At 34.0% G+C, this 12,043-nt stretch overlaps 1 protein-coding gene across 8 annotated transcripts in view; it reads left to right on the forward strand.

Annotated features, from left to right (window-relative positions):
- LOC123789893 (ubiquitin carboxyl-terminal hydrolase 9X-like) overlaps positions 1-12,043 on the forward strand; it is a 155,263-nt gene that overhangs the window by 58,220 nt on the left and 85,000 nt on the right. For 5 of the 8 annotated variants that reach the window (XM_087859321.1, XM_087859327.1, XM_087859323.1 and 2 more), the window contains exons 12-14: positions 4,184-4,390; positions 7,707-7,843; positions 9,406-9,554. In XM_087859321.1, coding sequence (XP_087715447.1) covers positions 4,184-4,390; positions 7,707-7,843; positions 9,406-9,554 — 493 coding nt within the window. The remainder of the gene's footprint in view (positions 1-4,183; positions 4,391-7,706; positions 7,844-9,405; positions 9,555-12,043) is intronic. The other 3 variants (XM_087859322.1, XM_087859325.1, XM_045793848.2) reach the window with 1 other exon arrangement.

Below are 12,043 nucleotides of genomic sequence, written 5' to 3' on the forward strand. Positions count from 1 at the left end.
GAATTTCTCTTATATTCTTTTTTTGAGGAAGTTTTCTAATTTTGCAGTTACATATGATCCTTTGTTTGCATGTAGAACTTGGATTGCAGGGTAAGTTTCTAGTTTTTGTTTTTGTTGCTGCGTATGTCCAGTGTTCTAGTACCATTTAGTGAAAGGTGGTCTTTTATTTTGCCTGCATTTGTTCACTGTTGCATCTTTGTCCAATATGAGACATACTAATTTTGTTAATTGCACCCAACATGGGGCTTGAACTCACTAGCTTGAAATCAAGGGTCTCATATGCTCTACTAACTGTTTCAGGCACCACAGTTAGACATAGTTATATGAATCTGTTTCTAGGTTCTCTGTTCCATTTGTCCATCATTTGGCCAATACCACATAGTTCTAGCTAGTATTAAATAGAAATAGCTAGAGCGGACATCATTGTGTTAGGGAGAGAAATGAGTCAGTGTTTTACTGTTGAGAATAATGTTAACTGTATATTTTTTATAGCTGCCCTTTATCAGGTTATGAAAGTTCCCCTCCATTCCTATTTTCTGATTTTTCTTTTTTTTTTTTTTTTATGAATGGAGTTGAATTTTGTGAGATGCTTTGACATTGATATGAGTATACCATTTTTATTCTTTACCTGTTAAATGTGATAGGTTACATTGTTATTTTCAATTGTTGCATCCTCGGGTACACTGCACTTGATGTGTATTTTCTTATATATTGCTGAATTTTATTTACTAATACTATGTTCAGGAATTTCACACTATATTCATGCGGGAGATATGGTCTGTAGTTTTGTTTCTTTTGTATTTATCAGGATATATTTTGCTTCATAAATAAGTTTTGTGTGTTTTTCTTTTTTCTGGAAGAAAAAATTACATATTAGTGTTACTTAAGTGTTAGGTGTGATTTTTTGTGAAGTCATCTGGGTCTGGTGATTTTTGTTTCCGAGAGTTTTTAAATCATGAATTTAATTTCCTAGTCACTGTATTATATTTAAATTGTCTTTGTTGGCTGAATTGTAGTAATTTGTGTTTTTTAGTGATGTGGTCATTTCCTGTAATTTTTCAAAGTTATTGTGCATAAAGTTGTTTTTGGTATTCTCTATCTTTTAATGTCTACAGTAAGAACCCTGTTTTATTCTTGGTTCTGGTAGTTTGTGCATTCTGGTTTTTCCCTTGTGTGCTGTGCTAGAAATTTGTTGGATTATTGATCTTTCAAAAGAACCAGTTCTTTAATTTTTTCTGTTATGTTTCTGTTTTCGGTTGTTAGGTTTTATTGCTTGTTGTTATTGTTGTTTGTATTTTCTTCCTACTTTTTGCCTCAGACTTTATTTTTGCTCTTTTTCTAGGTAATTAAAATAGTTTGAATTACTCATTTAAGCTTTCCCTATTTTTTGATCTGTGCATTTAGTGCTATAACCAGTGCTTACTGCATATATTTTATGTAAACTTCAAAATACGTGATTTCATTTCAATCTCTTAACTATCTCTTCAACAACATAAAAGTATGTTGTTTAGTTTCCAAGTGCTAGGATACTTTTCTGTCATCTTTACCTGTTACCAGGTTATAGTTAGGTTTGATTCCATTGTGGCTGGAGACATACTTAGTCTGATTTCCACCAACAGATTTGTTGATGTTTTATGGGCCAGAAAATGGCCTTTTCTAATATATATATCTTTTATTGCCTTTTATTAAGTTTTTATTTTAATTACAGTGTAGTTAGCATGCAGTGTTACATTAGTTTTTATTGTATAATATAGTGGTTCAACACTATTGTACAACACCTGGAGCTCATCATAACAAGTACCCTCCTTAATAGCCATCACCTGTTTAACCCCTTCAACCACCTCTCCTCTGGTAACCATCTCTAGAGTCAAGATTGATTTTCCTCTCTTTTTTCCCCTATGATCATTCATTTTATTTCTTAAACTCAGCATATGGGGGGAATTCATATGATACCTTTCTCAGACTTATTTTGCTTAGCATATACAGTCTAGCTCTATCCATGTTGTTACAGGTGGCAAGATTTCACTGTTTTTTATGGCTGAATAATATTCCATTGTGTTTATGTTGTCTTGGGATTTTTTTGTGGTTATTTTGAAAAGAAGGTGTATTCCGCTGCAGCTGGATAGAGTGGTTCTATAATTGTGAATTAAATCCGTCTTTGATGTTTTTTGGTGAGTTTAATATTTTGCTGATTTTCTGTCTAGTTCTGTCAATTGTTTAAAGATGGGTGTTGATGTCTCTTCTTATAGTTATGAATTTGCCTATTCCACATTTGAATTTTGTCACATATTGTTTCACATGCTTTGTGTCATACACATATTTGTTTACTTAATATATGTTACATTACTCGATATATTATGTTACATACTGTCTCTAAAATCTATTTTATGTGGTGTTATTGTGGCCACTTCTGCTCTTCTTTAGTGTTTGTATATCTTTTTGCATTTTTTTTACTTCCACGCTGCCTACTTTATATCTTAGAATATTAGTAGTTCCTCTGAAGCTAAGCCATATCACTGGGATGTCTAAACCATTTATATTTAATGTGATTTTTGATATGTTAACATTTAAGACTGCTATTTTATATAGCATTTGTTCTCTTCTGTTTTTCATTTTTTTCTTTTTGATTTACTTTATTTATTTGAGAAAGCATGAGAGGGGAGAGGGTTCAGAGGGAGAAGCAGATTCCCTGCTCAGCAGGGAGCCAAATGCAAGACTTAATGCAGGACTCCATCCCGGGACTACAGGATCATGACCCAAGCCAAAGGCAGTTGCTTAACCAACTAAGCCACTCAGGCATGCCCTCTGTTTTTTCTTTCTTTCTTAATTTTCTAGCTGCCCTGAGGAATGTTCTATATTTTTCAAGTTTTTGTCTTTATTTTTCTGTAGTGTATTGAAATACCTCTTTGTATGGTTGTTTGAGTATCTTTAGTAAGTCTGTGTCTCACCGTTGACACCTATAAAATTTTTCAAAAAATAAAAAGTAAATTTTTCCCTTTTTTTTATTGTGCTGAAATACACAACATAAAATTTACCATCTTAACTATTTTTAAGTGTATGCTCGTTGGTATTAAATATTGTAGTAATGCTGTGCAGCTATGACCAGCATTCAGTATGTCTCTGGAGCTCTTTTTTTTCTTAAAAAACTGATACTCTGTACCCATTAGGCAATAACAACTCATTCCCAGTCTCTGAAGCCTCTGGCAGCCATCTTTCTGCTTTCTGTCTATATGATTTTCACTGCTCTGATACCTCATATAAGTGAAATCATACGGTATTTGTTACCTTTTAGTGAGTGACATATTTCACTAACTATACTGTACTTGAGTTTCATTCATATTGTAACATGTTTCAGAATTTTCTTTCTTTTTAAGTGAATAATATTCCATTGTATGGATATGCCACCTTTTGTTTATCCATTTTTTTCATTGATTGACAATTTGGTTTGCTTCCACATTTTAGCTATTGTGAATAAAAATCCTGCTATGAACACAAGTGTACCTCTTTGAGACTGCTTTCAGTTCTTTTGGGTATGTACATACCTACAACTGGAATTGTGGTATTTTCACTTTTAATTTTTTGAGGAATTGCTCTACTGTTTCTACAGTGACTGTATCATTTTACTTTGTCACCAAGAATGCACAACAATTGCAATCTCTCCACATCTTCACCAACACTTGATATTTTTTGTATCTTTGATAGCCATGCTGATGGGTGTGAGGTGCTGTTTCATTGTAATTTACATTTCCCTAATAATCAGTGAATGTTGAGCAACTTTTCATGTGCTGATGGACCATTTATGTATCTTCTTTAGAAAAATGTCTATTTAAGTCTTTTGCCCATTTTTCAGTTGAGTTGTTTTTTGTTTTTGAATTTTGGGACTTCTTAACATGCTTTTTATCTGGTGTTTTTGATTTCTAATATGGAATTTTAAAGTCATTAGTGATAGAGTTATTTGTAAATAGAGGATCTTTTTCTTTTTCTTTATTCTGTCCCGTGAATACTGTTTTTCCAAATGGCACATGGTTAATTAAGTGCTCAGTTAAAGTACGCTGTTGGTTTGTGTGTATGGCTGTGATGAGTTCAGTGTTGTTTATTGAAAACCATGTAATTAAAATAGTAATGACTTAATATAAACGGGTATATAAATTGTGATGTTTACCTAATTTACACTTTTTTTTAGGCAAGTTGGACAAATGCAAGTAAAAAGCAACGTGAGAAGTTGCTGGAGCTGATTCGTCGTCTTGCAGAAGATGATAAAGATGGTGTGATGGCACACAAAGTTTTGAACCTGCTTTGGAATCTGGCCCATAGTGATGATGTGCCGGTAGACATCATGGACTTAGCCCTCAGTGCCCACATAAAAATACTAGATTACAGTTGTTCCCAGGTATAGGAATGCTTCTTTACTCATTTTTTCTTATTTTTTTCCCTTCACCATGAGTTAGTTACAGGATAATTCCATTATTTTTGTTTTTAAAGTAATATTGAAAAGTAGGCTTACCTTTGGTTTTTCATCATTTTATTATATTATTTACTAAGCACATTTACCTTTTTATAAAAAAAGATTTGTATAGGTAAAACAAGTTTTTATAGTAGTATTACAGTTTAGTAAATAAAGGTAAAATAGAATCATAAAGTATTAAAGCTAGTAGTACCTTTGGAGGGAAAGGTACTTAGACTCTTTTGCTCAGGAGAAGTTAATAAAGCTAATAGAATTTCCTGAATAATAATTTCCTGCTTTCTTTACAAGTAAATCACAGTATTTTCCCTGTATTTAACTGCTGCTATTTATTTTCACTGCTTTCAAGTATGTATTTTTATACAGTTATATTTTCAAAACCGTTTCTGGAGTTTTGTAAGTGCTTTGCCGTATTTCTGATAGGTTGGTTAAAGAATTAAAAAGCAAAAGACTGCGCAGGGTTGTTCTTAATTAACAGAGGGCTTCCCTTTTAGTTGGACTTGAATTTAATCAGGTCTAGCAAGGTCAAGATGATATTATCACGTATTGGAAGCCAAGTGTTTGCGAAGTCTCAAGTATTTGCTGCACTGATTGCCTTAATAATAAAAAAAAAAAGTACCAGTGAGGCACCTGGGGAGCTGAGTCAGTGAAGTGTCTACCTTCCCAGTGTCCTGGGATCAAGCTCCAGGTTGGGCTCCCAGCTCAGTGGGGAGTCTGCTTCTCCCTCTGCCTCTGCTGCTTCCCCTGCTTGTGGTCTCTTGCTCTCTCTCAAATAAATAAATCTTAAAAAAAAAAAAAAGTACTGTCATACACACACACACACACACACACACACACACAGACCTGGGTGAATAAATTCAGAGAACATTCTTTACCCGGGATGCTTAAAAACGAAGATGTCATTCATAGTCTGTGGACTAGTTAATTGCAGCTGTCCATATAAAACTAATTTTTTTTAATTCTGAAGAAGAGATAAATTAAAATTTATCCTAACTACTGTCTTTTACAAGTAGATTAAAAACATGGAGATTTTGAGGGGCACCTGGGTGGCTCAGTGGTTAAGCAGCTACCTTCAGCCCAGGGCGTGATCCCAGGGTGCTGGGATCAAGCCCCACATCAGGCTCCATGCTTCCCTGGGAGCCTGCTTCTTCCTCTCCCACTCCCCCTGCTTGTGTTCCCTCTCTCGCTAGCTATGTCTCTCTCTGTCAGATAAGTAAATAAAATCTAAAAAACAAAAAACAAAAAAAAAAAACTTGGAGATTTTGAAAACCATTGTGGCTCAGTCTGTTGAGTATCCAACTCTTGGTTTCAGCTCAGGTCATGATCTCAGGGTCTTAAGATGAAGCACTGGGTCAGTCTGTGCCCAGCAGCAGTCTTCTTCAGACCCCACCCCCACCCCCTGCCGTGTCTCCCTTTGCCTCCAGTCCACTCACTCTCTCTCTAAATAAATAACAGTCTTAAAAATTTTAGTGGAAGTAATACATTAGATTTGCAGTGATGCAGTAGGAGTTTCAGATTTATGAAAGGAAGAGACTCAGTCCATTTATTTGGATGGCAGTATATTTGATATTTCATTGATTGATTCATTGTACTTGACTTTTCATTAAATGTTTATTCAGCATCTCAAATGGTTACAAAGACCTTGAGTTTAAATTATATTTTATTAAATAGAGAAGTATTATAGAGGCTCATAGTAGCACATTTATTATGAAAGCTCAAGTATTAACTTCCTCCTTTATGTAGTTGTTCATATCCTTGCCTGAAACAGTGTCTTAAGTTATCACATTAATAGATAACTGGATTTCATGGGATTTAGTAAAAAGAGTTTTGCCTTTTTCAACTTCGGCCTTCATTTGATTTAGTTTTTTAAAACAAATGAATACATTATTCTCTTTGTCCTGTCAACCCAAAGCACTTTTTAATGAGTCATGACATATTTGATATTCATGGATAAATATTTTTAAATCCTTAAAAACGTTCACAGAATTCAGCCCCGTAGTTTCACAAAAGCATCACATTTACAGACTAGACCATTATTCTTTTTTTTTTTTTTTTTTAATTTTATTTATTTATCTTGAAGAGATAGAGCACGGCCATGTGCACAAGCTGGGAGGGGGAAGAGGGAGAGAATCAGCTCAGCACTGAGTGCTAAACCTGACATGCCATTCTGTTTCTCCACCGAGGGATCATGACCTGAATCAAAAGCAAGAGTTGGACGCTTCACTAGCCAAGTCACCCAGGGGCCTCCTGGATTAGACCATTCTTCATTGCTTAAAAAATGAAAAGTGAAAATCACTTGAATTTATGAATACACTCTACAGCATATTGTGTTATCATTAAAATGGCTTGTTTAGGTGGTGTCTGTGGTATTTAATGGAAATACTTAAAATAAGGACTGTTTTGTTTCTAAAAGAGATGTGCATGTGCTTGCAAAAATGTATTTTAAGTGAGACAATGAAGAGATACACAGAATTGAGTTTTCTTCTGTATATATGTACAGAAACAGAATCATTCCAATTAAAAATTTGTTAGTACTCATGTGAATTTCTGATTACTAGTGATCTTAGATAGAAAGAAGCAGATATACACTTCAGAATATTAGAAATAAACATATTTCTACAACATTCTTGAAGTCTTAGTTTGCCTTCAGAGTATTTGTGTCTGTTATCTGTAACATTCTTGTAAGTAGGGTTTTTTTAAGTTTTATTGTAATAAAAGATGTATATATTTTTAAATATCTAAAATTTATGTAAGCATATTTAATATATACTTACATATATTTCAGTTATAGTATTCTCATACTGTTATTTTCTGGATAAAATGTAAATTTTTAGATTCCCCGCACCTGTTAGAAAAATATGCTGACATCATACTCACATGGTAACAGTTCGGATTATATGTTTTTGCTAAGTTTTATAATATGGAAACCTTATAAAACACTGAGTAAAAGTGATACCTGCACATGAGAGTATATATTTTAAAATCGGATTTCTTGTTAATGCCTGAACTTGGGATTTATATCTTGGTGTATATATATCTAAATCTGGAGTACATGAATTTTTATAGTAGTACTTTACATTTTGGAGCTGTGGTGATCATTTCAAAATAAGAACATACTTATTCCTAATTTTTTGATCCTTATCTTAAACACTTTTCTACCTTGTAATTCTCAGAATAATTTGAACATAGAATTATGTTGAATACTGGTCGATATAACCGTTAACTTTTTGTGTGTATATTTAAGGATCGAGACACACAGAAGATCCAGTGGATAGATCGCTTTATAGAAGAACTTCGTACAAATGACAAGTGGGTAATTCCTGCACTGAAACAAATAAGAGAAATTTGTAGTTTGTTTGGTGAAGCACCTCAGAATTTGAGGTAAGGCTTTTAATATAGAAAATTCTCTAATTTTTATGTATATATTATGTTGAAAACAGCATACCAATAAAAGCAAATGTTAAAATAGCAATTTAGTATCAGAATCAAGATATTGCCTTAGGCTCTTTGTTCAGAATTGTCTTGTATTTCTAGCAGGTACACCAGATATATGGGTTGTATTTATCCCACTCCTGAATTTGTTTTACCCTTTTTATGGTTTTCAAGATAAGAATAAGTGATTTAATTCATGAAAATAAGATTTTATTTAAAGATGATTTTTACTGTATTTATTTTTTAGATTTTTTTTAAGAGCTAATTTTATGTGTTTGGTCTTGATGCTAAATTGTGGTTATGGGAATAATTTACTTTTTACTTTCTTGTAATCAATTGGGAACTGACATGTAAAGAAAAAATAACATGGATAAAGCTTAGGAATAGTATGACATAGTTTACAGTGCAGTTAGAATTCCTGATACTGAACCCTAGTTTTTGTCTAACTAACAGTAATCATAGAAAGATTCTCCAACCATTTGGAAGCAGTTTTCTTGTAAGACAATTATATAATTGCCAAGATATTTTACAGCTCTAGGTGGATAAAATTGTGTGTGCCAACAACAGGATTCCTGTTCAGACTGAATTTCATAATGCCTTTTTTTCTTTCTTTTTTTGAGAGAGTAAACACGCAGGCAGGGTGGGTAGTAGTGCTAATGTGGGTAGAGGGAGAGAGACAGTCTTGACCAGGCTCCCCACCCATAGAAGAGCTTGACACAGGACTGGATCTCACAACCCTGAGATTATGTCCTGAGCTGAAATCAAGAATTAAGATGCTTAACCAACTGAGCTGCCCAGAAGCCCCTACAGAATCCCACCTTTATGCTTTAATTTTTCAAGTTGAATATTGGTTGTTTTTTTTCAGTGCTGGAAAAACTACATGAAAAGGTAACTTCGTGGGCATAAATAAAGGAGGAAATCAGGAAATAATCTGTTGATAATTTTTTTTATAAAGGACATATTTTGACTGTTTTTTTGATTCACCAAACATGTCTTATCAAACATACCCATTTTTTCGTTGCTTATTTATTCATGCAGTATTACATTCAAAGGCAGGTGATTTAATCACGAGTGGATTAATAATGATGTGAGCATTTATTGGTTTCATTGAATATGGCAAAATAGAAAGGAAACTTGGGTATCTTTCTGGTTATATTTGGGAGCAAAATTGGTTGCAAATTCAGTGTTACAAAGTGAACTTTTAAGAGCTAATATACTTGCTCATGAAAATTTGTGCCTGTGCTTTAGATACTTACATAAGATTAATATCATGGTTGAAGTTGGAGAATACTAATTGCTGATTTTCATATAAGATGAGAGTGGCAGAGTAAATATGTTTTAAGACCTTGATTATTCTCTTTAAATTGCTTGATATTTTGCTGTTAAAAGGAAGATATTGACCCAGTTTTTATTATGAATGAAAAACATTTTAAACATCTGAATTAGCAGCTGGGATAGTCTCTGTAAATTCTTAATTACAGCAGTGTTCATTGCCTAATTATACTGTTAAGTTCTTCTCGTTTTAGTCAAACTCAGCGAAGTCCCCATGTATTTTATCGTCATGATTTAATCAACCAGCTTCAGCACAATCATGCCTTAGTTACTTTGGTAGCAGAAAACCTTGCAACTTACATGAACAGTATTCGACTGTATGCTAGAGGTATGTATTATAAACTAAAATTAACTATTGAGAATCAGCATAGCTTCCTTTCCCTGGTTTTTGTTTTGTCCTCAGTGTAATTACCTCAGAAATGAAAATGTATATGTTTTTACATGGGTCAGAAAATGGAAGTGAAATATTCTTACAAATCCACTCAGCCTTCCAAAACCAACACCAACTAAACTTCAGGTCAGCTTTTCAAGGCCTGTTACTAAGTTCTTATCTTTCCACATCTGGGAGCTCTTGTCTATTCTTACCACATTGGTTGCTATTCTCTTGGGTACTTACCTAACTTATTTTAAATGTTTGCATTCTTCTTGCCACACTGCTTTTCAGGAAAACTTGATTAATAATTCCTCCATTAATTTTGGCCACCTTTGCTTTGAAATAATACATTACATTGTTTTTAATTACCTGAGTTAACATTTTCCATTGTTCAAAAAAATTATTAGAAATTAACAGGATGAATGACATATGTTCTCATTGGTTCTCAGAATGTGAAACTGTTTAAAAATGTTGAGATAAAGTTTCCTCAGATTTCAACAGAAAACTTCTTAATATTTGAGGACTATCTTCTTGGTGCTTTAACGATCAATTCCAATATTATTTGTCCTTATCAAAACTTTTATTAGAATCTGTGTGTGCTGGACACAAAGTATTCTTCATACATCTATATCTCCTCTGTATTACACCAGATTCATAGACAAACAGACAAGAACCCAGCTGCCTTTTAGGTCCAATTTTGTATATTTGAGTATGGAGAAGAAAAATTTTCTATTCACCAGTTGAATACCGGATTGAGCCTAATGTGGAACTGAAAATACTACTCTGTTGTGCTGTGTCAGGATGTGTAGAATCGAGTTATATATTTAAAATAAGGATATTTATAATACTCATTATTTGACCAGAATAAATAAGATCTGTTACTTGTGCTTGTGCCTTAGATGGTTGAGATGTGTGTGATTTGATGGTTTGGCTGAGTAATAGGTGCATGTAAATAAAAACCCCCCTGGTTGTTACTGATTTATACTTAGCCTTATAAAAGTTATAGAAACAAAATGGAAAAATTAAGCAACTTTTTAGATGCACCTTATGATTGCATTGGCTTCCTGTTCCTTTTATATTGTACCCAGTTTGTCCATTCTAGTTCTGGGGTTAGAAAAGCAGTCTAAGCATCAGATGTTATAATTGGCCTCATTTAGATTCCAGTGTTCCTTCTTAGCAAAATGGTAGGCCCCAGGGAAGGTACTATAGGCATGAAACTTTATGATTTTTCTCTAGCAAGAGCAGCCAAAAGCAGTGACAATAAGCCAGAATTTTGAGATTTTTAGGATGTTAAATTTTATTCCTGGTAGAGAGCCCTCCTAATGCCAGCTAAGACCTTTCCCAAAAGTAGAATCAGCTACATTTTAAGCTGCAGTGGTAATTTTAATTAACTTCCATTTTTATGTGATTTTATCTGTTGTTTTAATGCCCTCTCAGTAAAGACCAAATTGCCAAGGCAGTCGGCCAGCTGGGGCACGTGTGCTTTTCTACCTCAGTTGGATCCTGTTCCATTTAGTCAGATTGTATCTATGTTTTTGGCATATATCATTTTCATGACTTCAAGAATGTTGGCATTCTTTTGTTTTGTTTAGGATTTTATTTATTCATGAGAGGGAGAGAGCATGAGCATGGAGAGGGAGAAACAGATTCCCCTCTAAGCCCAACTTGGGGCTTGATCCCAGGATTCTGGGATCATGACCTAAGCCCAAGGCATAAGTGACTGAGCCACCCAGTTGCCCCCAGAATGTCAGCATTCTTCGTAATCTTCTTTATATTGCTTTTTGAAAGGTTAGAAATGAGAGTTCAGGCTTTAAACTCTCTAAATTTAAAGCCTGGCTCCAACTCTTAATATATATAACTTCTAAGTGAATTAAGACTCTATAATTACCAATTTTACCAAATTGGTAAAATTAAGATACCAAGAGTATGTGTGTTTCCTAAATGAGTTAATACTTGCTAAAATGTAGTTTAGATTTTTTTTTTTTTTTCCTTAGAAACAGACAGCATGAACAGAGAGTATGGGCAGAGGGAGAGGCACAAGCAAACTCCCTGATAAGCAAGGAACCCAATGCAGGGCTCCATCCCAGGACCACGAAGAGATCATGACCTGAGCCTAAGGCAGACACTAAACCAATTGAGCCTCCAAGGCACCCTGAAATGTGGTTTGCTTCTAAAACTTCTAACATTAAATTACTTCTGACCTAGAGCTAAAACCAACACAAACTGTGGTGATTACATCTATATAGGAAGCATGTTTCTTGTTCTCCTGAAATGTCAACATATGCTATCAGATGATACAAGATTCCCACAGTTATAATTTGTTCAGTGTTATTTCATTGGTATTACACTTTTGACAGCACTGCATTGTATTTCTAGAATGCATCTTTGGTCTTGGAAGAGGTTAGTGCCCCAGCGGTATGGCCAGCTGATTGCAGTTATACTTT

This window comes from Ursus americanus, chromosome 37, assembly GCF_024610735.1.
Source record: "Ursus americanus isolate L20-20 chromosome 37, mUrsAme1.1.p, whole genome shotgun sequence".
Classification (NCBI taxonomy): domain Eukaryota; kingdom Metazoa; phylum Chordata; class Mammalia; order Carnivora; family Ursidae; genus Ursus; species Ursus americanus.